Genomic DNA, 22,449 nt, shown 5'->3' on the forward strand with positions numbered 1-22,449 from the left:
AGGGCCTTGGGGCCCCTAGGGAGCGACAGGATCAGATTCCATCCGACATTATCAGGTTTATCATCTGTTGGCCTGAGTTCACCGAGGCCCCACACGCGCTCTCTGCAGATCCTGCGAGAGCGTGGCAGGACAGGGGAGCGAGATAAGGGCCAAGCGGTGGAATGGGGCATGTTCTGAGCTGGTCACCACGAGGAGCAGGCTGTCTTGCTGAGAGAAAGGAGCCTTTAGATGGAACTTTCTCCAGGCTCAGTCCTGGCAGAGTTACAGCCGAGCAGACCCTGGGCCCTGTAATTCCACATGCTGCCTCGCGTGTACACATCCCGGCAAACCAAGTCTCCTCCCCGGGAACTGGGGGAGAGGCCCCTGCTTCCAGCTCCGGGAGGCAGCTGCCATCAGGGCACACGCTCGCCTGCCTGCTTCTCGTCGTGCCCTTGGCCTCTCCTAAAGGTCAGCCCTCACCGGCACGTCACCAGCCACCTGGCAGGTGCTTGCAAGAGCATGTCTCATCCCTGGGCCCCCTGGGCTCTCCCTGCGGGGGGAGACGCAGAATCCTGGACAGGATTCCAGTCTATCGCAGGAACTAAGACGTGCCCTCTTTCGCAGGTGTACGAAGAGCTGCTGCTGCTGAACCCTGAAGTAGAAGCAGAGCAAATCCTGATGTCGCCCAACTCCTGTATAAAGCTTCAGACAAACAGGTGCGTGACTCAGCGCTTGCTGTCAGCAAGACGGCCATGCTGCGCTCACGCCCGCTGACTCCTTTGGGTTGTCAGCAGCCGAGGATGCTTCCAGCCAACTGTGCACCTTCTCGGTGTTGTGTTTGAAACGGGCAGCTTCTGCCTTCCTCGTCCTCTTCACCGTGGACTTGCCCTCCCCTTCTACTCTTCTCTTCCCTGGAGCCTAGGAGCCTTTTAATGCCTGCTGCTGAAATCTGGTCCTTCAAAGGGGGAAAAGGACCGACTTGAGAGTGTTCAATTTTCAGACACCCTGTGTCTTCAAGACTTACGCTCAGGCGCCAGTCCGTGGAGCAGCAGCGTGGGCGTCCCCCGGGAGCATGTTGAAATGCACATCCCGGGCCCCCCCCAGACCTGCAGAGTGAGGATCTGCACGGTCACAAGGTCCCCGGGCGACGGGGCTGCACGCTCACGTCTGGGAAGCGCAGTTTTAAGCGTGTCTGCAAACATCACCCTACCTCGGTTTCAGAGGGGACGCCTTTGATGCCAATGACTTGCGTGTGAACTGCAGCTGCCAAGTGTGGGACTGTAAGGACCATAAGCACTGCCGTGTTCATGACATACACACGCGGTATTAGTTCAGCCAAAAGTGTTTAAGCACCAGGCTCTGTGTTAGGCTCCGGAACAGAGATGGATGCCAGCTGGTGCCCTTGAGGGGTCTGGTGGGGAAGAGAGGAGTTCAGTGTGAGAAGGGCTACAACGAAACGAGGTGTAATGTTCAAGCTGTAGCCCAAGGAAGGGCCTTCCATACCAGGATGTAGGGGAGGCGTGTCATGGATGCAGATGCTTCAGCTGGGTCTTGAAGGATGCATAGGAGTTCTGCAGGTTAAGAGGAGGGAGTTGACGAGGGGATCAAAGTTATGGCAGAGGCAATGATATTTGCTTAAAGTCACCTGAGGATGGTCTCTGGGCCTGGGATACAAAGAGAGAGTCAAGAGGGGGCTAGCCCTGGGAGCTAGAGGCCTTTGCTTCCCATATAGTATATTAATGAATATGTAAAAGAGCCTAAAATACGGCATAATTTGTCTTCTACCCAGTGCACATTATCAGCAGTTTTGCAAACCACTTTCTGAGCAACTTGCCCATTTTTACCTTGTTGCCAGCCCTTGGAAATAGATTGCTCTTATTTTCACAGTTGAGGAAGCCAAGGCCAGAGAGGGCGCCATGTGCCTGCAGGCACACGGCTGTTCGCAGGGGCCCTGGGACTGCCTTCGGGTTCTGTCTCCCTCAAAGCTCCGCCTCTTTCCACCACGCCAGGCTGCCTTATCTAGTAAGCTGAAAACAATTGGCCTCAGAAACAATCTCCTCCGGCAAATGTCCCATGAAACTCCATCCTCCCGCTGACCACCCATGGTGCGCGCTGCTCCCAAGAGCGGGAAGCGATGCTCTCCTGGGAACCATCGGTTTTCCAAATTAGGTTCCTGTTGGTGACGGACGAGTCTGCAGATGGGGTGCCAGCACGTGGTCCTGATGCACAGCGGGGCCACGATTGGGTCTTTTCTTCTCCTAGGAGCAGTTGGGAACCCCGGGCCCCGTGCTGTGAGCCACTCCTGCTGCCACTGTCTGTCAGAACTGGTCTGTTTTGTTTTCCAAAGGGACGGCGCAGCATCTCTGAGCTACCGTGTCCTGGATGGGCCCGAGAAGGTTCCCCTCGTGCACATTGACGAGAAAGGCTTCCTTGCGTCTGGGTCTGCGATCGGGAGGTCCACAATCGAAGTGACCGCCCAAGAGCCTTCGAGGGCCAGCAAACCATCATCGTTGCTGTAAAGGTAGGATCATGGTTTCCCTGCTTTTTAGAGTAATGAAATCAACAGTGCCAGGTACTGTTTTCCCTTTAATGGGTGTAAAAGTGAACGTATATACTTTCCAGCTGAGAAATTGTGTGTCAGAACTTACTTAAGAATAACTCGGGGGCAGAGGACCTAGGTGAAGAGCCACGTCGTCTTCTGGCTGTCAGAGCTCAGATCCTGGAGATGACTGATTGTGACGACCTCGTTTCGGAGACGGGGAAGTTGAGGCCCAGCGAGGTCTGTGATTTGCTGAAACCGGCACCCGGGGGGTCTGACCCGGCCAGCCGGTGCCTGGAACATGGCAGGCGCCTAAAAGTAGCAGAGTCGTGTGCTAGATACCTGACCCAGAGGTCAGTTCATCACGTACATGGCAGCCTGGAGAGCTAGATACCTGACCCAGAGGTCAGTTCATCACGTACATGGCAGCCTGGAGAGCTAGATACCTGACCCAGAGGTCAGTTCATCACGTACATGGCAGCCTGGAGAGCTAGATACCTGACCCAGAGGTCAGTTCATCACGTACATGGCAGCCTGGAGAGCTAGATACCTGACCCAGAGGTCAGTTCATCACGTACATGGCAGCCTGGAGAGCTAGATACCTGACACAGAGGTCAGTTCATCACGTACATGGCAGCCTGGAGAGCTAGGGGACCTGACCCAGAGGTCAGTTCATCACGTACATGGCAGCCTGGAGAGCTAGGGGACCTGACCCAGAGGTCAGTTCATCACGTACATGGCAGCCTGGAGAGCTAGATACCTGACACAGAGGTCAGTTCATCATGTACATGGCAGCCTGGAGAGCTAGGGGACCTGACCCAGAGGTCAGTTCATCACGTACATGGCAGCCTGGAGAGCTAGATACCTGACCCAGAGGTCAGTTCATCACATACATGGCAGCCTGGAGAGCTAGATACCTGACCCAGAGGTCAGTTCATCACGTACATGGCAGCCTGGAGAGCTAGGGGACCTGACCCAGAGGTCAGTTCATCACGTACATGGCAGCCTGGAGAGCTAGATACCTGACCCAGAGGTCAGTTCATCACGTACATGGCAGCCTGGAGAGCTAGATACCTGACCCAGAGGTCAGTTCATCACGTACATGGCAGCCTGGAGAGCTAGATACCTGACCCAGAGGTCAGTTCATCACGTACATGGCAGCCTGGAGAGCTAGATACCTGACCCAGAGGTCAGTTCATCACGTACATGGCAGCCTGGAGAGCTAGATACCTGACCCAGAGGTCAGTTCATCACGTACATGGCAGCCTGGAGAGCTAGATACCTGACCCAGAGGTCAGTTCATCACGTACATGGCAGCCTGGAGAGCTAGATACCTGACACAGAGGTCAGTTCATCACGTACATGGCAGCCTGGAGAGCTAGGGGACCTGACCCAGAGGTCAGTTCATCACGTACATGGCAGCCTGGAGAGCTAGATACCTGACACAGAGGTCAGTTCATCACGTACATGGCAGCCTGGAGAGCTAGGGGACCTGACCCAGAGGTCAGTTCATCACGTACATGGCAGCCTGGAGAGCTAGATACCTGACCCAGAGGTCAGTTCATCACGTACATGGCAGCCTGGAGAGCTAGATACCTGACCCAGAGGTCAGTTCATCACGTACATGGCAGCCTGGAGAGCTAGGGGACCTGACCCAGAGGTCAGTTCATCACGTACATGGCAGCCTGGAGAGCTAGATACCTGACCCAGAGGTCAGTTCATCACGTACATGGCAGCCTGGAGAGCTAGATACCTGACACAGAGGTCAGTTCATCACGTACATGGCAGCCTGGAGAGCTAGATACCTGACCCAGAGGTCAGTTCATCACGTACATGGCAGCCTGGAGAGCTAGATACCTGACACAGAGGTCAGTTCATCACGTACGTGGCAGCCTGGAGAGCTAGGGGACCTGACCCAGAGGTCAGTTCATCACGTACATGGCAGCCTGGAGAGCTAGGGGACCCGTTTTACAGGCAGGGAAGCGGCCTCCGAGTGGGAGTGACGTGCGCGAGCTCGCCCTTGATTAAGCCGAGTCTGGGCCCTCAGCCGTGCTGCGCTGGCTGGGGTTGTGGTCCTCGGGCCACATCACATGCTTCCCGGCTCCCTCTGCCGTCCTGTGCTCCTTAGTGACGGGGACTTTCTCCGTGGGCATCCTTGGGTTGGGTCCTGGGGTTTATCTTGATCGGAATTTTCTTTCCTGGGGCCGGCCCCGTGGCGCAAGGGGTTAAGTGTGCGTGCTCAGCTGCGGCGGCCCGGGGTTCGCCGGTTCAGATCCTGGGTGGGAACCCACGCACCGCCTCTCAGGCCATGCTGTGGCGGCATCCCATATAAAGTGGAGGAAGATGGGCATGGACGTTAGCCCACGGCCAGTTTTCCTCAGCAAAGAAAGGAGGATTGGCAGATATTAGCTCAGGGCCGATCTTCCTCACACACAAAAAAAAAGAATTTTCTTTCCATAGCTCATCACAGCCACTTTCTGAATCCTAATAACAAAATACATGACCACTTTCATGTTTAGATTTGGCCTGGCTCACAGGCGTGTTTCCTTAATCAGTGTCTCTCTGTTTCAAGGTGGGTGGCTGGCAGGGAACCCTCCACCCTAGTTTTTGAGTGTGTGCAAGTGCGGGCTCGTCCTGTTTATACTGAGCAGCACCAGCTGTGTCCCTGTGACTGCACCACTGAATTTGGGGGCCAGCTTTCTGGCCGGAATGGATTTTACCTGGAGTCAGAGAACCAAGGTTGATCTTTATGGAGCTTGGGTTCGTGGGCTCCAGAAACCCGTCGTTCCCTCCCTTTCCCATCTCTCCTTTCCCTGGAGCACCTCCCGGTGTGCGGTGTCTCCCAGTTGGGCTGCCTCTGCGATCCAAGGCATTGTTTCTGCTTTAAATGCCCGGAGAGCCAGGTCCACTAGCGAATCTGACTGGTCAAGCCCAGGGGACATTTTTGCAACATGAGTAACGATCTAATTTTTCAGAGTCGTGGGTTTGGACTCTTGTGGGTTGGGTGGGCTCGCTGTGTAGGGGGGGTGGGAACCTTATCATGAGCTTACACTGCTCTGGGGAGTGAGGCCTTTCCTCTTTGCATGACTCTAGGTGGGTCCATCTCAGTCCTTCCTGAGATGGGGACCAGCCAGGGCAAGTGTCTCCTCCCTGGGGGTGTTACCGAACCAAGTGGACTCGCCTCCTGGTGAGTTAAATAAGACTCTACACCGGTGGAAGTTGTCTCAGGAAGTAAAGTGTATTTGCAGTAAACAGGAGACCGTGAGGAATCATTTCCAAAGTCATGGTGTCCCTGAACAAAGGGAAGCAGGAACTTTTATTTGGTTGGGAAGTGAATATTCAAAAAGAAGAGGCGGGTATCCGCTTGCACGGGCTCAGCTGGAGAACATGCTCCCATGTAATGAGGCCTAAGCTCCTCCTGCAGAGATCTTTGTGTTAAAAATAAGGCAAAGGTCATGGGCATGGCTCTTGTGGTGAGGCTTGGTCAGTTTCAGGATGGCTGGTGGTTACATCTCCTTAATGTACAAAAGGAAAAGAAACAACTTGGAAAAACAGTTAATGGCTTCCAAACCCACCTTTGAGTTTCTCCAAGCGCCCAGTCGGTGACAGGAGGGGTTTTCAGCGAGGCCGGTTCCTGGCACGGTCGTCGCCATACCTGCTCGTTGTCCCGTAGGTGTCTCCCGTCTCTTACCTGAGGATCTCCATGAGCCCCACCCTGCACACCCAGAACAAGGAGGCGCTGGCAGCGCTGCCTCTGGGAATGACCGTGACCTTCACTGTCCACTTCCACGACAACTCTGGCGACATCTTCCACGCTCACAATTCAGTCCTCAACTTTGCAGCCAACAGGTAGGGTGTGCGTAATGCCCGTTTCTCGCCGAGGCCATGTCTCACTTGTACCCGGGTTTAATTTCTGGAGGTGACGATGACGACACAGAGAGCCTGATGCCATTGAAAGAAAAGTTGTGTTTCCTTCCCGTTTCCGGGAGGAGGGGCTGTGCCACACTCGTAGGGCCACAGGGGATGCTCCAGGCTCAGTCAGGAGGCGGGAGCGAGGGACACCAGGGCTGAGAATCTGTTACTTCACAGCAGGAAGTTCTTCAGTGGGAACGTCCCCCAAGGGGCAGGAAGTGAAGCACAGATGTTGGGATTTGTGGTTGGAGGATTTGTAATAAGGTTTTTGTGCACCTGCGAAAGCCGGACTGCAGGGGAGATACAAACAACCCTGGCCATTGGTCTGGCCATGTGATCAGTAATGCAAATCATCAGTGACACACACACTCCACCAAGTTGATCAGACAGGCACACACTTTCCAATGCTTGGGCGCTAGTGAGGAGGGAGTCCAACGTTCACTGAGCCTCTGCTGTATGCAGGGCCTTCTGCGTGGCATCTTGCTGACTCCTCACTGTAGCCCATTTGTAGAGGCCCAGAGAGGTCAAGCCACTTGTCAAGGGCCACACAGCCAGGAAGTGGGGTTTGAACACCAGGTCCCATCTGGCTCCAAGCACACTTCTTTTTGACTGACTCTTGTGAAATACAGCTGCAGCCTCAGGCCTAATGTGGGGGGTTGGAGGGTGGTCTCTAGAGCGAGGGAAAGAGCCGTGGCCTCAGTCTGGGCCTGCTGCAACTTCTGAGTCTGCTGGAGCAGTGGTTCTCAAAGTGTGGTCCCCAGGCCAGCATCGTCAGCACCACCTGGGAACTCTTGGAGAGGTACCTTCACAGGGCCCAACAGTCTGTTACAACAAGGCCTGCAGGTGATTCTGAGGGGCCTGCAGAGTGAGCTCAGAGGAGGAGGGGAAAGCCTCAGACCGGGAGGGAGCGGGAGGGCTTGGGGAGAGGCTCCAGAGAGTCCTCCCGGGGGTGGAAGGTTGTGTCCAGTGCTGGTGACCATTGCAATTTGGCCTCCCCACGGGCCTCACAGTAGATGTGTCCCCTGCTGCTGAACACACCGGGGCCAGGCGTTGGGGGTAGGCCGTGGGGAGGAACCAGGATTTGGAGGTGGACCTGGTTTGAGCCCCAGCTCTGCCCTTTGTGGGGCTGTGAGCGTGGGAAGGCGGGTCACCTCCCCAGGCCCCTGGTCTCCACACCCATCCCACGGGCAACATGGCCTCGCCCCAGGGCCATCAACTGAGGCCATGGTCAGAGGGCCTCTGGCAAACTGGAGCCCTGTGCGCACAACACGGGCCGTCTGTCAGTCTGGGATGTAGGCTGCCCTGGAGGAAATGGGGCCAGACTGTCCCAGCCTCTCAGCTACCCTGCAGAAGTCGCGCCGGCCTTTTGTGTGGAAGCATCTCTCTCCAAGGGACAGTCAGGGCTCAGGAGTCAGAAAGCATGGCGGAGGGAAATGATGAAGCCGGAGACCCCAGCCCTCACCCCGCCCCCCACCCCCGTCCCAGCCTTCCCACCGGACGACACTGGCCCATGTGGACTGAGCCTCACTGTGTGCTGGGTGCCCGTCCAAGCACTTCCACGGGCCGACCCAGTGTGACGCTCACGGCCCGCTGTGACGCTTCTCCGCGCTGCACAGCGAGGGAGTGGGCGGAGGCTCTGTGACTCACTCAGGTTGTGCCCCAGAGAGCAGCTGTGCCTCCCCGGAATGTCCTAGCTCCTGCTGGGAAGGACTGGAGAGCACTTTGTAGATCGCTTTCCTCTCTGGGCCTCAGTTTTCCCTGCTGTAGTACGGGGGTCCCCCACTGGGACCGTTCCCCACTGAGGGCCGTGGGTTCCTCCCAGGGTGACGAGATGCGTGGGGTCTGTGCGGCCTGTGGTGGTCCCTTATCTGGAGCAGCTGCTCAGTAAACGGGAGCTGGAGTGACATCTGGGGCCACGGTCGGTGAACAGAGGACTCACGCTGCATTTCTCCCTCCGGAGCTGGGAGCTCTTGCCCGAGACTGAGAGCCCGCATCTCCCTCCTGTGCCTAGAGATGAGTTTGTGCAAATCGGGAAGGGCGCCGCCAACAACACCTGCGTCGTCCGCACCGTCAGCGTGGGCCTGACGCTGCTCAGCGTGTGGGACACGGAGCACGTGGGCCTCTCCGACTTCGTCCCGTTGCCCGTCCTGCAGGCCCTCTCCCCGGAGCTGTCTGGAGCGGTGGTGGTGGGAGACGTCCTCTGTCTGGCCACTGTCCTGGTCAGCCTGGAAGGTAAGAGAGGTCCTGGCCGTGGGGCCCTTCCGGGTCTAAGCTGGCGGTGCTTAGAGGGGCACACGGTGAGCGCTCCAAGACGGGAGTGGGCTCCGGGGAGGTGCTCAGCGCCCCGTCGTGGAGGTGTGCAAGTAGAACGCGGAGGCTGTTGTAGAGCAGGAGTCAGGAAACGGCTGCTCAAGGGCCAGACCCAGCCTGCTGCCTCCGCTTGCAAATTAGATTTGCTTGGAGCTCAGCCTCACCTGTTCATCTGTGTGTCGTCAGTGGCTCTTTTCCTCCTACAGCTGCCAGGGTGAGTGGCGGCGTCAGAGACCTTTGGGCCCGCACGGCCCAGAATGTTTACCGTCTGGCCCTGTACAGAGCAAGTGTGCCGACCCTGCTCTAGAATAGGGCTGTCTGCCGTTGTGGAAACGTGCTGTGTCTGCACTGACACAGTAACCGCTTGTGACTGAACACTTGAAATGTGGCTAGTGCAGCAGGGGAACTGAAGGTTCGTTTTAGTTAATTTGGTGGCTAGTGGCACCCTGTTGGACGGCATGCCACATGGAGGAAACTCAAGCAAAGAATAGCTCCTGGGCCAGTTCAGTGACTTCCAAATTTCAGTCATTCCCGTGCCACCTGTACGTACATCCAGCGACTACAGGTACAATTATTCACTTAATTTCTGTTTTCGGTTGGCTCCTTATTTTTTTTACCTAATTAAATTCATTTTAAAAGGAAGTTAAACACTGCCTTTAAAGTAAAGCAAACATAACTTGCCATAAATAGAATGGGGTTGTTGAGTTCTTTTATCGTATTTGTTATATAATGTGATTGGCTTTTAGCTAAGATGCTGTCTAGTGACAGCTCTGAGCCTGACACCGGGTTTGTTTGCTAAAAAGGGATTGTTAAACGCTCAGGGGGTCGGGGTGGGCAGGGTCGGTGCTGTGGGGAGAGCGGGGGCCAGCACCCAGGTCCTCCCAGGACAGGGGAATGATCATGAGGTTCCAAGCAGGGAGCACTGGAGGTGGGAGGGACCAGGGGTTCTGGACAGGCCACAGCCGTGCAGAGGGCAGGTGCCGCAGGAGAACTGCAGGTGGCTCCAGGTGGCACAGCCAGGAGCGGGGGTGTGGCCAGCACCAGGCTGCAGAGGCGGGCAGTGTGCATTCTCTCCTGGGGGTGATGAGTGAGCTCCCCAGACAGCGATGTGGGGCGTGGGAGTGGGCACGGGGAGGCTGACACCATCATCAGGTGAGATGGGGTTTGGCTGGAGTGTGCGACGTGGGAAAGACAGGTGACATCAGGGCTTCCTGTCTCAGGCCTCCCCGGAACCTGGAGCTCCTCAGCCAACAGCATCCTCCACGTCGACCCCAAGACGGGCGTGGCCGTGGCCCGGGATGCAGGATCCGTGACGGTTTACTACGAGGTCGCTGGGCACCTGAGGACCTACAAGGAGGTGGGGCTTCAGGACACACGTGGCTCAGTGGCCCAGGGGACATGGCTGACCCTCTCGGGGTGAAACTTGCAGTTCTCAATACTGAGTGATTCCCTTCCCTTTAGGAAGAAGCACCAGCACCTCACAGGGCAGTTGGGGTCTGGGAGTCATGAGTCTGGGGTCTGCACCCACCGCCTCTGAGATCGGGACCCTTTCCCTCCTCTCCCCAGTCCCCGCCTCCCCATGTGCAAAATGGCATGATGACGAGAGGTGGTCTCCTAGGGGCGATCCCAGCTCCCCCGAGCTCCACTCTTGCCGCCAAACCCGCAAGGGCAGGAGTGTCGGGTGGGCAGGCCAGGCAGCGATGGGCGTCACCGACAAAGTTAAACGCCCCCGGCAAGTCATCTTTGGAGTTTTTCTGGAGGCGAACCAAACGGCTCTCTCCTATTTATCTCCAGCCGAGAGTGAATCAATGAGCAGAGTCTGGCTGCGGCCCAGATGCATCTCATTCTTAGAGCCAGCGTGCGCTCTGTGGAATCCAGCAGTTGAACCTAAGTGCTCGCGTGGTTAGTGCTGAGACGGCGGTCTGGGTGAGCCGGCTGCAGGTAGAGGCACCTTGTGCTAACAAGCTGTGCTTTCCCGGACATAGCTGCCGAGAGTGGCCGGGGCAGGCCTGGGGGTGGGGCGCCGGCAGAGGAGAGCAGGGCATGGGCCAAGGTGTGTATGGTTCAGGAGCCGAGCCGAGGGGGCTGGAAGGTGGGGTGTGAGGCCAGCAGAGGCAGGCTTTATGATCAGATCGGAAACACTTGGATTCCGGGTAGCTTCGTGGAGTGGTTAAGCATGTGGGCTCTGGGTTCAAATCCCAGCTTGGTTGCTGAGAGGCTGTGTGACCTTGGGTAAGTTATAAGTTATTTAGCCTCTCTGTGCCTCAATTTTCTTGTCTGTAAGATGGGGATAATATTGTTTTGAGGATGAGTCAACATGTGCGAGGCATTCAGAGTGGTACCCAGCACGTAGCCAGAGCTCAGGAGGTATTAGCTGCTCCTGTGAGTCTGCCAGGGCGGAGAGGCTGAAGCTGGTGCGAGATGTGGTAGGGATTCATCAGGGACTTTTTTTAGGCCAAGAGTGATGTAGATCAGAGATGTGTTTTGGAAAGATTGTCCGGGGCCTGGTGGAGTCTAAGAGCCCGAGAGAGGGGAGTAGCTGCAGGGAGACCAGCCAGGGGGCCGAGGATGGGCCCTCAGCTGACACTGCTGGGTGGGCAGAAACTGAGGATGGGTTTGCGAGATTCCAGAGGGAGGGTCATCAGAGTCTGGTGCCCATTTAGAAGTGGGGCTGAGGGAGGAGGCCTTGGGATGACACCTGGGGTCTGGCTTGGGTGACAGGGTGGATGTTGGTCCTTTGCTCTGAGAGGGGAGCACAGAAGGAGGGGGCCGGTGCGGGGGGAGATGCTGAGTGAGTTTGAGGTGCTTGTAGCTCCTCCAGGAGAGGCTGGCGGTGACACAGCTGGGCAGGTGTGTCTGGAGGTCCAGGGCAGAGAGCTGGGTTGGAGGAGGGGGTGTACAGCACAGGGGTGGTTCTTGAAGACCTGGGAGTGGGCGGGAACATGCAGGGCATACCAGAGCAAGAGGGGCGTGGGGTCAAGGGCCGGGTCCTCTCTCCAGGGTGTGGAGGAGGAGGAGCAGGGAGCGGGAGAAGACTGCAGAGCGGCAGTCAGGAGCAGAAGGGAGCACGGGGGACGGAGGGCAGTACTAGTGCAGGCGTGCAGTACGCAGCCTCGGTCAGCCTTCGGGGACAGCAAGTGACCGCTGGGAGGAGGTGGCGCCTGGGCAGCAGGAGCCCACAGGTCAGTCTGGAGGTCGATGGGCCCAGCCTCCAGGCCTGCCTGTGACTCCCCGTCAGGCCCTGGGAGCTGCAGGGGCTTTGGGGCCAGGGGAGACCTCGTCCCTGCTCTCTAGAAGATGATGTTCTGGAAACAGATAGAAATGTAGAGAAAGAATAGATGGGAATCAGTCCTGGGGGAGGGGGGAAGTGCTCAGTGCCTGCCCGGAGGGGCGTGGACGGCCTTCCAGCTGGAGGTGGCGGCACGGAGCTGGGCCTGCAGGGGAGACGGGGTTGCGCTCTGCAGAGGAGGGTGAAGGGCTCTGCCAGCTTGAGAAAGCTGGTCCTGCCTCAGGAGGGCGTGTGGCCAGCGGTTTGGGTGCTGCCGGTTGCAGGGTAGGCGGGTGGACGAGCAGGGAGAAGTCTGGGAAGACTGGCTCCTGGGGGCCTTCACGGCTGTGAAGGGTTTGTGTCTTGGTCGGTCCGTTTATTGTGCATAAATCACAGTCAAGTAGAATGGATCCTTCTCTCTGCTGAAAGATTGATTAACCAAATTGATGAGCAGAGAAAGGATCGTCATTGCCACAGGAGCCAGAATTCACAGCCCACCCCAGGCTGAGAAATGAATTCAGGCCTGCTGTTTGGCTCCCTGCCCTCCTGCTGGGAGAGGCGCTTGTTCAGGGGCAGAGCACTGGGAGAGCACTGGGCTGCAGAGTCTGAGCAGCCTGGGGTCAGCTCTGCCGCAGTCCAGCAAGTCGTTTAGGCTGTGAGCCTCCGTTTCGTCCCCTGTGGAATGGGCAGTACTGCATCCCGGGCCACAGGGCGAGTCACCAAAGTGCCCAGCGTGGGCCCTGCGCACCGTCGGCGCTCAGTGGAGTTGCCTTGGCTCCCTCCCCAGATAGTGGTCAGCGTCCCTCAGAGGATTGTGGCCCGTCACGTCCGCCCTGTCCAGACCAGCTTGCGGGAGGCGGCAGCCTCCACCGTGGTGGTCACCGTGGGAGACCGGAGCTCTAACCTGCGAGGTACAGGGCAAGGGGCTCGGCGGTCTGGCGGGGGCCCTGCTGGGCGCGGGGCGTGGGGAGGGGGCTCCTGTGCCCCTCCAATGGGGTTTTGTCGGCTTTTCCTGCTCAAACTCACCCCAACTCCGGAGAGTGCATTTGGCCGCAGCTGGCCCACTCCTTCCGGCTTCTTAGAATTCCAGGTCCTCCACAAGCTGAGGCCAAGGAAGGAATCTTCCTAGTGAGCCCAGCACCCAAAAATTGTCTGTTTCTGAACTGGAAATGCAACTTCCACCCCAGGGCCCCTGAGGAAGGCAAGCCATGGTTTGCCCCCATTAATCCCAGCGAGTGTTGACTTCACAGCCTCGCCGCTGGTTTTGATTTTTGTAGTTACCTCTCCCAAGTCACGCATAGAACATTCGAGCCCATCTTCTGCCCACAACAGCCCTGGACAGCAGCTGCCAGAAAAATAGATCAATACAGGCTGTTTTTTTAAAAAACCGCTTAACTGGTAGCATTTGGCACCCCTGTTCTCATCCTGATGAGTGAGGCGGCTTTACTGCTTCACGCTGGCTGCTCTCTTCCTGCCTCAGCGCAAGTGGACAACGCTGCGCTGCTGCCAAGCGGTGCTCAGTAGATCGGTGGGGAGCTCTTACCTTCCCGACGTCGAGAAATAAGTCGCCCATTTTTCCCTGCTGGCGGGAATGGAGGACGTGCATTAGTGGCCGCCCCATCTGCTGTGCCCCTGATGTGAGCTCCAGAGCAAGTGCTGAGATTCCAATCTGAAAGCGCCCGCGGTTCACAGTGACCCCCTCCTGTGCATAATTTGTCCTCAGCTGTTATAAACCATGGCGCCATCACGAAGCTCTGGGCAGCCCTGGGGGCCCTGTGTGGAAGCTGCCGTTTCGTGGCCCGGCCGGCCTCTGTGTAACCTGCGCCTGCTCCCCCATTTTGGGGCTCTGCCGGCAGGTGTAGAGGCCTTGCTGGGCCTAGGTGTGGTGGCCAGCAGGGCTGACCCGCATCCCTCTCTCCCCTCTCTGTCCCTAGGTGAGTGCTCCCCTGTGCAGATGGAAGTCATGGAGACCCTGCACCCAGAATCCCTCATCAGCTGCCAGCTCCAGTTCAAGCCAGACGTCTTGGACTTCCCGGCACATGATGTTTTCACCGTGGAACCGGGGTTTGATGCTGCTCTGGGTGAGTCTGCAGGGGGTTGCAAGTGGAAATTGACTTGCACGGAGGACTGGCCTTCGGTGCGTTGGGCTCAGGACAGCCGTCTGTCCGGAGGGGAGGTGTGTCAGGAGCCTGGGATGGACACGTCACTCGGGCCTCTGCGGTTCAGTACGGCCCCAGGAGGGGTTGGTGTTTCCATGCTGGGTCACACCACTCTCACAACCACCTCCCCCAGCAGAAAGGACATGATGCAGAGTCGGAACATCTGGGTTCGATCCTTCTCCTGCTCTTCCTAGCTCAGAGCCTACGGTCTTGAGGCTGCTTCCCTCCGTGAAATGGGGTGGGGGGGTGCCTTGCTCTGGTTGCATGACAGGGTTCTGAGAGGAGCCGGGGAGAGAGGGGTGGAGGGTCCTATGAATTAGTCCAGGGCCAGACAGTGTGTTGGAGTGTCTGTAACCAGAGCCGCAGAACTGAAGGCTGGTGCCATGGGCTGGAGACCACCTGGGGCCACAGCTTCTGGCCGGGTGACACCAAGCATCCCCAGCTCTCTCTAAGAGGAGGGGTGCCCTCATAGGGTGCCGTGAGGGTGCAGTAGGGTCATTCCTGTGGCCTATTTAGCACAGTGCCCGCTCATCCTCACACCGAGTCCTCAGTGGTAGCTGCCGGTGTTGTTATGATGCTTGTTGATGGGCACTGGGGGCTTTTTTCAGTTCTAAGACTGTGCAGCCCAGTCTTAACTGGGAGAAGTTGGCAACAGCACGATGCCGGCCCCTCAGCCCAGTCTGCTGCTCCCAGGGCCCTGCTGGAGGCTCTCCTCTCCCGTGCTCACTCTGCCTCTGTGTCCCTCTGGCAGCAGCACCAAAGCATCTTCCGCACCGAGGCCGCTATCTGAGATACGGGAGATGCATTCTGTGGGCACACTGTGTGCAGGGCCCAAGCACTCAGTGGTCCCGTGCCCTATTTATTCAGTAGTGGGGCCCCACGAGGGGTGCGACAGTATCCCCACTTGACCAAGGGAAATAAGGCCACCAAGGAAGCCGACTCGCCCAGGGGCGCTTGGCCTGCGTGGGCTCAGGGAGCTTTCCAAGGCACTGCTCAACAGTGTTCGTTTAACTCCCTTATCCCGTCTGGGCCAGGCACCAAATTAGTCCCGCCGCACACCTTCACAGAACGTCCTGCTGCACCTGGGGCCGCAGGCCGTTCCGGAGGCCAGCCCAGCTCCACCTGCGGCCCAGCGCTGGGTCAGGGTGTCTGTTCACCACTTACCCTCCCTCATTCTGAGCCAGGCTGACTTGGCCCTGAGATGCAGAGCTGAGCCAGATGTCCCTGCCCCAGACCGCGTCAGTCCAGTGGGGATTTGGTAAATGGAGGATTCTGAGACAGTGAGGGAGTGTGCTGGTCCAGAAAGGGTGTCCAAGGTGGGCCGGGGGCACCGAAAAAGGATTTCCCAGGAGGCCCCTGGAGGAGGCAATGCCCCACCTGGGCTCTGGAAGATGACTGGGAGTTCTCCAGTTAGAAAAGCAAGGAGAAGGAGCAGCTTCAGGGCGTGGGTGGGAGAGGGGACAAAGTGGCCCCCTTGTCTGCGCAGGCGGGTACCTCTGCTCCGTCGTGACGCACAGGCTGACGGACAAGCAGCTGAGGCACCTCAGCACGAAGACGACAGCGCTGGTGGTCACTGCCTCCATCCCGGGCAGCGCCTTCTCCGGAGAGCAGGTCGGGGCCGAGGTGCCCTTCAGCCCAGGGCTTTATGCCGACCAGGCTGGAATCCTTTTGAGCAACCAGCACACCAGCTCTGAGGTCAAGGTCTTTGGTGCCGTGGAGATTCTGGAGAACCTGGAGGTGAGTGGTGTCTGTGCACCGCAGGGGCTTTGGAAAGGGCCCGGAGGCAGGGAGGACCAGGTGGAATGTGGAAATCCTGGACCGCCTGTCCTTAGAATTAAAAATTAGAAGTAAAAATTTTTAAAAACGTAAATGCCCTGACCCTTTCTTTTTTCCGCAGTACCATTGTCATCTATTAGCGATGATGGCAAATACATCTATATGATTGCACTAGTCATTATGACTTCTGTGGGTCGTCCCCGACTGGAAGTTCCATGAGCAAGGGCGGCACTTAGAACAGGGCCTGCCTGACACAGGGCACGTGCTCGGGGGACACTCAGTGTGTCACAGGAATGAATTCAGTGCGGGAGCACTGCGCTGACATGGGCCAGGAAGAAAAGCTCTGATCCTAACCTATCGCTGGGTCCCCACGGCTGGGGGCCGGTGCCCTTTCTGGGCCTCAGTGTCCCTGTCTGCTGAATGGCAGGTGAACGATGCCATAGGTCATGGAGTGCGGCGAGCTGGGAGGAGGTCTGGGGTGATGCAGCGAGGGGCTTCATTGGCCTCTCTGCCTGCTCCTCCTCTTGTCTCGCTGCAGCAAACATGTCTGAATGTTCTTGCAGCGAGACAGGGATGAATTCATTGTTGGTGGTGGAGGGTCCGCCAGGCCCCAGAGTTGGGCTGCTGGTGATCAGCCGTTAACAGAGCTCCAGGCTGCTCCCTTGGAAAGTTAGTGTTTGGTAGAAGTTCATGTCAATGTGGCGTTTTTTTGTAAAGAGCACTTGATTAGAATTTCCTGATACCGATTTGTCCCTTCCTTGCACACACCCGAGTACAGGCCGTGTGCTCCTGCCCTGGCTTGGCAGATCGCACGCTGTCAGCTAGAAGTGCCCAGGCATCGCCCCCTGCCTAGGAAGTGGGGCCTGGGCAGGGGTCCCCACCCCTAGCCTTGGGCTCGGGGGGGAAGCCCGGCCTGTCAGGCAGAGTGGGGGTGCTCCTCTCCAGCCCTGACGTCTCTCCCAGGTGAAATCGGGGTCCCCGGCTGTGCTGGCCTTCGTGAAGGAGAAGTCTTTGGGGCTTCCCAGCTTCCTCACCTACACAGTCAGTGTCTCAGATCCCGCGGCCGGCAGCCAGGGGCCTCTGTCCACCGCCCTGACCTTCTCCAGCCCCATGACTAACCAAGCCCTCACCATCCCGGTCACCGTGGCCTTTGTGATGGATCGCCGAGGGCCCAGGCCTTGTGAGTCACGGGACGGGACACCAGCTGGGACGCACCTGGGCAGGGAGGGCCGGGCTGAGCGGTCCTGGCTGTCAGTGGAAACCTGGGAGTCTGGGACCCAGAGGAGTCAGAAGTGCAGGCCGTCCCACAAGGTGCAAGTCGCTCATCTGGGCAGTCGTGCACGCTCTGCTTCCCAGTCTGTTCTCAGCACGGCAGCCAGAGGGTCCTGTTAAATGTGACTACATCGAGCCCGTCCTCCCTCAACGCTGTGCCATGGCTCCCACCCCCCTTGGGAGGTGAAGCCCCAGTCCCTCCAGCGTCCCGGAAGGCCCGCGTGATCTGCCCTCCCGACCGTTTATGACTTGTCCCCCCGGCACACCCTGCTCCAGCCACGCTGGCCTCCTTCCTGCTGGTAGAACGTGTGCAGCCCCAACTCGAGCCCTGGGCATTCGCTGTTCCTCTGCCTGGGATGCTGTTCCCCTAGACGGCCCCTTGGCCAGCACCCTGCTGTCCGTCTGACCTTCCTCCATCACTGCCTTCTCACATAACGTGAGCACTCCGGCCTCACTCGCGCACACTCCTGCCCTGCTGTTCCACAGCACTGTTGCCAGCTGTCGGCCTGTAGGCTAACTAATATGATTGGTTATCGTGATTTCTGCTGGGCCCCAGCTAGCAGTTAAGTATGTGAGGACAGCACTTAGAACAGGGCCTGCCTAGTATACAGTAGGTGCTCAGTAATGAATGAATCCATTTATTCTGTAGTCGCGGATGAGCGCCTGTTGTGTGCCAAACTCTGTGCTGGGCAGATGCCTGAGAAGATCCCCCTCAAATAGAGAGGGCCCAGAATTACAGACGCAGTCAGAAAGGGAGGGTTTAAAGATGCAGCTGAGGAGGGGGGCTCGCAGAGGGGGTAGTTTCACCTCTGCCGAGAGGCGGGTGCAGGTCAAGGGGCTTCTTCAGCCAGGTCTGGAAGGACGAGCAGGCGGGGGGCGACGTGCAGGGTGAGGGGCTGGGCCGTGAGGAGCCTTGAACACTGGGCCAGGGTCTCAGGCTTTCTCCTGAGAGCAGGGAAGTGAGCTGGTCAGGTCTGGTTGGGAGTGGAGTGAAGGGCTGGGCCCAACGTCAGGGGCACCTGCAGAGGCCACCCCTTCCTCCTGCTGAGTGGGGCTGTGTGCCGACTCAGGACAGCCCCGCGAGGTGGAGGGGGTGAGGAGGAGCCAGGACTGGGGCCGTCCCTGAGGACGGGGGACCCCCAGGGAGGAGCGGCTTTGGGGCAGAGGGTGCTGGGCTCTGGGTGCAGTTCCACGAGGAGAGCATTTCCTCCGAGGAAGCAGGGCCCCGGGTGGAATGGGGTTGGGTCATGTGGCCTGAGGTGGGAGGGGATGGAGCGCGGGGGTGGCAGCCCCTCGGGCCTGGACGCTGCCCGGGCCTCAAGCAGGCCGCCTCGCCCTCTGGCTGTGCACACAGACTCCACGAGGCGGTTTGGTCACTCCTCTTCCCGATGCTTGCAGACGGAGCCAGCCTCTTCCAGCACTTCCTGGATTCGTACCAGGTCATGTTCTTCACGCTTTTTGCGCTGCTGGCTGGGACCGCTGTCGTGATCATAGGTGAGGCAGGCTGCATGGCGTCCCCTGGTTTGCTCCACCCCGCCCCCCACCCTAACCAGCCACGTGTCTTGCAGCCTACCACACGGTCTGTGCGCCCCGCGAGCTCGCCACACCTCCAGCCCTCTTCCCCCGAGCCAGCCCTCGGCAGAGCCCCCACTGTGAGTAGCTCCCCTGCAGACAAGAGGAGGGCTCCTGGGGGAGGAGGGGGGCCCAGGCCCTGAACCCCAACTCAGAAGGCCTGGCCTTGGGTAGAAGCTGCAGCTGTGGCGTGAGGTGCAGAGGGCAGGTCCGGGAGCCTGTGAGGGGGAGCCGGACAAGGAGAGCTTTCCCCAGGCAGAGCCAAGCAGGGCGGAGGGGCTGGTGCAGGGAGCTCGGTCTTGGCAGGTGTGCACACTGGACCTGGGATCCTACCTGCCAGGGCTGCTGCAGCGGGCTCTGAGCTGGGTTTGGACTGGCTGACTCCAAGATGAGGATTCTGGGCAGTCCTGATGAGGGATTTCCCAGTTGGAGAAGAATCACAAGGCCTATTCCTCTTAATAGTCCAGTTGTCTCTGGTGGCCCTGAGGCCTGTCTGTTAGTGTTGTCCCCTGAAAGTGTGCATTGCCCAACCTGCACGTGGAGCCCTTATATCTCCTGACTCCTACTTGAGATTCTCTCTCCTACACAAAGAATGCTTGAGCTGTGGGCATGACCAGGCTTCAAGGAGTCAGTGAATTTTTTGGAAGAGGATGCAGTTTTGTATATAGACGCATTTTTCCAGTAACAAGGTGCCACGTGCATCCTGGGCCTCTAGAATCCTAGCCTTCTACCAGGCTGCCTCTCAGGCCTGGGAAGCAACGCCAGGGAAGGCCTTGCAACTCTGATATGTTATCCAGCTGTCCTCGCAGTGGGCACTCACCCTGTCTAACTCATCTCCCCACACACCCTTCCCTGTGCTGCCGGGCCACACCGGGGCTTTCCGTTGTCTCCTGAACACTCCAGACCCTCTTCTCGAGCTGGAGTCCTTGTTAACGCAGCTTTCTCTGCCCAAGAGGCCATGCCCGCCCAGATAGACGGGCCTTTTCCCCATGTGCCCCATGGACTGGACGCTTCCGTGCAATCCTGAGACCTGCTCCTCGTATTCCCCAGCAGGTTGTGCACTCTGGGAGGTCAGGAGTCAGGCTCCCGGCCCCTGCATGTCCAGCCTTCACCCTTTCCCTATTAGGGCCAGCGCAGCAAGCCCCCTGTGGATTCCCTCGCTGGCCCAGGAATGCCTGGGGGCAGCGTTAGGAAGGCGTCCTGGGCCTGCCGCGGGCACTTCGGCAGCGTTTGCTCTGACACATCTGAGGAGCGTCGAGCCCTCCCTTTTGCTCTGTTGCTCACCTCTTCTCTTTCCACCCTAGATTTTGCTGCCTCGTCGCCGATGCCTTTCAGTGCACTGCCTCCTGCGCGCAGAGCCAGTCCTCCCTCGGGGCTGTGGAGCCCTGCGTACACCTCCCACTAGTCAGCACGCGGGGCTGGGCCGGCGGCTGCCCGCACAGACACCCTGGCGCTGCTGGGCCTCCGCAGCAGGGACAGTGGCGCTCCTGCTCCTGCGGCCTGGAGCGAGCCCCGAGCCCGGCCCCGGCCGACGTCGCCGCCGCCTCTGTTCTCACAGACCGCAGTCTAGGCCGTGCTCTTTAGCTTATTCTTGTACGTAGGACTTGAAGTTTCTTGTTTGTTTTTACTTCCGAGTCTTGCAAAGGCTAAGACTTCTGGCTCATTCCTGTATGCCTGCCTGTCCAGGGCTTCTGGACAGTGTGCACTCGTGCTCTTATTGTCCTCGAGTCTCTCAAATCGAGACTTCGAGTGGACAGAAGCGCTGTTAGTTGTCTGGATGACGTTACTGCAGTGGTCTCAGGGAAGGGACTTCTTAACTACTTGTTTATTTCTGTGGGCTTTTTCCCCGTGGAAACCTGAGTTTTCCCGAGTCTGCTCCCGCTAGGAAGCGAGGGGAGTGAGCAGCCGTGAGCGTCTGGGGCAGCCCCGATGCTGCACAAGAGCCCCAGGACCGCAGCCACCAGCCCCGCTGGCTCTGCCCCGGGAGACAGGGAGATGCTGCAGAGCCGAGAGCCCAGAGAGCCGCTGCTCCCGGCCCCCGCGCACCACTGTGAATCGACTTTCTTTGTTTCCTAAGCTGTGGAAACGCCTCCTGGGCTCAGCCTCGGCTCTGTGGGGACATCCCGTGGAGTCCGGCTTGTTCTCTTTGTCCCGGCTCCTGCGTCAGCACAGGGACATTGGGATCGTAGTTAGGAAGCATCCCTGAGCTGGAGACGGGGACTTCTCTGTTTGTCCATAGGGAGGAGCCACTGTGTCCTGCACAAGCACAAAGACCCAGGCTTATCTGTTCCTCCTTTTGTGCAGCGGTCTCGCACCGCAGCGATCTGAGGCTCTGTCCTGCCCGGGCGGGGATGGCCTCCCCGGCGGTCAGCTCGCTGGGCCCACGCCCTCCAGGCAGCTCCCCTGAGGGCCACAGGGCCTGTCCTCCAGGAAGGGGCTGGGAAGGAGAAGACAGAAATCTCCCTCCTTCTCGGCTCCTGGATCCATCAGCCCCAGAGGCCTCCAGAAGGCGGCCCCTGCCCTGGGCCCAGGCCCGCCGCACTCAGGAAGTCTGGAGGCGCACCCAGAGCCCATCTCGCGTGGACACTGTGTCTGGAGTCCCGTGGAACTCTGAGCCGCAGGTGTGAATCCAGTCCCATCCTTTGGGCTGGGCCTCGTGATTTATCTTCCTAAAGCTGAGACAGGAAGAATGGTGCCTTGATATCACTTGAGCTCAAACTGACGACTTGGATGTAAATAGGTGCGTTTCTACTTGGCTTATTTAATAAAGCGTCATATAATTTCTTAAGAGGAGCGTGATCATTGCCGGAATGGCCTGTGTCCTGCCTGGAAGTGACCCAGGCCCTGGTGACTATGCTTCTGGTTGCATGGATTTGGGGAACAGGTCTGCTGCTCCTCCAAGCCTTCCGCACCTCACTTCCCTTCTCTGGCTGGCCTCCGAGGCCTCCCTCCCACCTCCAAGACCAGGTGGCCAGGGCAGGTGGCTGTGGTGTCCTCCCACCGCTGCCAGCCCGGGGCCCCCATGGGTGCCTTCCCTGTAGAAGGACATGGCAGCCCTGCACACACATTCACACGTCACTGGGTGTCACCTTGGCCGGCTGTTGCTCCCTGCCGCTCTGGCTTCCACCCCACTCTCCTCTGAAGCTGATGTCCCAGGGTCACGAGCACCTCGGCTCATTCACTCCTCCACTGCCCTCCACAGCCTGGACCCCCGTCCTCCTCAGTGAACTCGCCCTGCCTCGCTGCCCCGCCTCTCGCCTCCCCAGCCCCTCACCCTCTGCCTGTCCCAGTGCTCACGCCCCTCGGGGTGGTCCTTGCCCGGCCCTCCCCGGCCCCCAGTGCCCGGCCTGCTGTCTTCCCAGAGCGCCCACACAGACATCGTCCCGAGTGCCCCGTGAGGCAGGTTCTCCTGGTGTCCTCGTCGCAGGTGTGGGAACAGATGCCGAAAGAAACTAGGCAGCCGCCCGAAGGCGCCTCTGGCGGAGACCAGTTGTCCCCGACGTCACTCTGCCTTCTTCCTCGGGATCCGAGCCCTGACGTGGAGCTGGGCAAAGAGCAGCCAGGATACGCACTACGTTTCCCAGCCCCTCTTGCTGCTAGAAGCCAACGTGCGACTATGTCCTGGGCAAAGAACGTGAGCGCAGTGTCCGGGCAGCTCGTGA

General features: G+C 58.6%; 1 protein-coding gene across 1 annotated transcript in view; it reads left to right on the forward strand.

Moving 5' to 3' along the window:
- The window catches only part of LOC106803971 (nuclear pore membrane glycoprotein 210-like), a 34,359-nt gene extending 12,784 nt beyond the window's left edge, over positions 1 to 21,575 (forward strand). Inside the window, exons 13-24 of the mRNA XM_087431700.1 lie at positions 604 to 695; positions 2,404 to 2,500; positions 6,192 to 6,367; positions 8,442 to 8,662; positions 9,961 to 10,097; positions 12,796 to 12,919; positions 13,943 to 14,089; positions 15,654 to 15,904; positions 16,907 to 17,123; positions 18,614 to 18,709; positions 18,784 to 18,867; positions 20,092 to 21,575. Of these exons, the coding sequence (XP_087287826.1) occupies positions 604 to 695; positions 2,404 to 2,500; positions 6,192 to 6,367; positions 8,442 to 8,662; positions 9,961 to 10,097; positions 12,796 to 12,919; positions 13,943 to 14,089; positions 15,654 to 15,904; positions 16,907 to 17,123; positions 18,614 to 18,709; positions 18,784 to 18,867; positions 20,092 to 20,192 (1,743 nt within the window). The 3' untranslated portion in view covers positions 20,193 to 21,575. The remainder of the gene's footprint in view (positions 1 to 603; positions 696 to 2,403; positions 2,501 to 6,191; positions 6,368 to 8,441; positions 8,663 to 9,960; positions 10,098 to 12,795; positions 12,920 to 13,942; positions 14,090 to 15,653; positions 15,905 to 16,906; positions 17,124 to 18,613; positions 18,710 to 18,783; positions 18,868 to 20,091) is intronic.
- Positions 21,576 to 22,449: the final 874 nt, after the last annotated feature.

Source organism: Ceratotherium simum, chromosome 5, assembly GCF_057802395.1.
Source record: "Ceratotherium simum simum isolate JZ-2026a chromosome 5, ASM5780239v1, whole genome shotgun sequence".
NCBI lineage: Eukaryota > Metazoa > Chordata > Mammalia > Perissodactyla > Rhinocerotidae > Ceratotherium > Ceratotherium simum.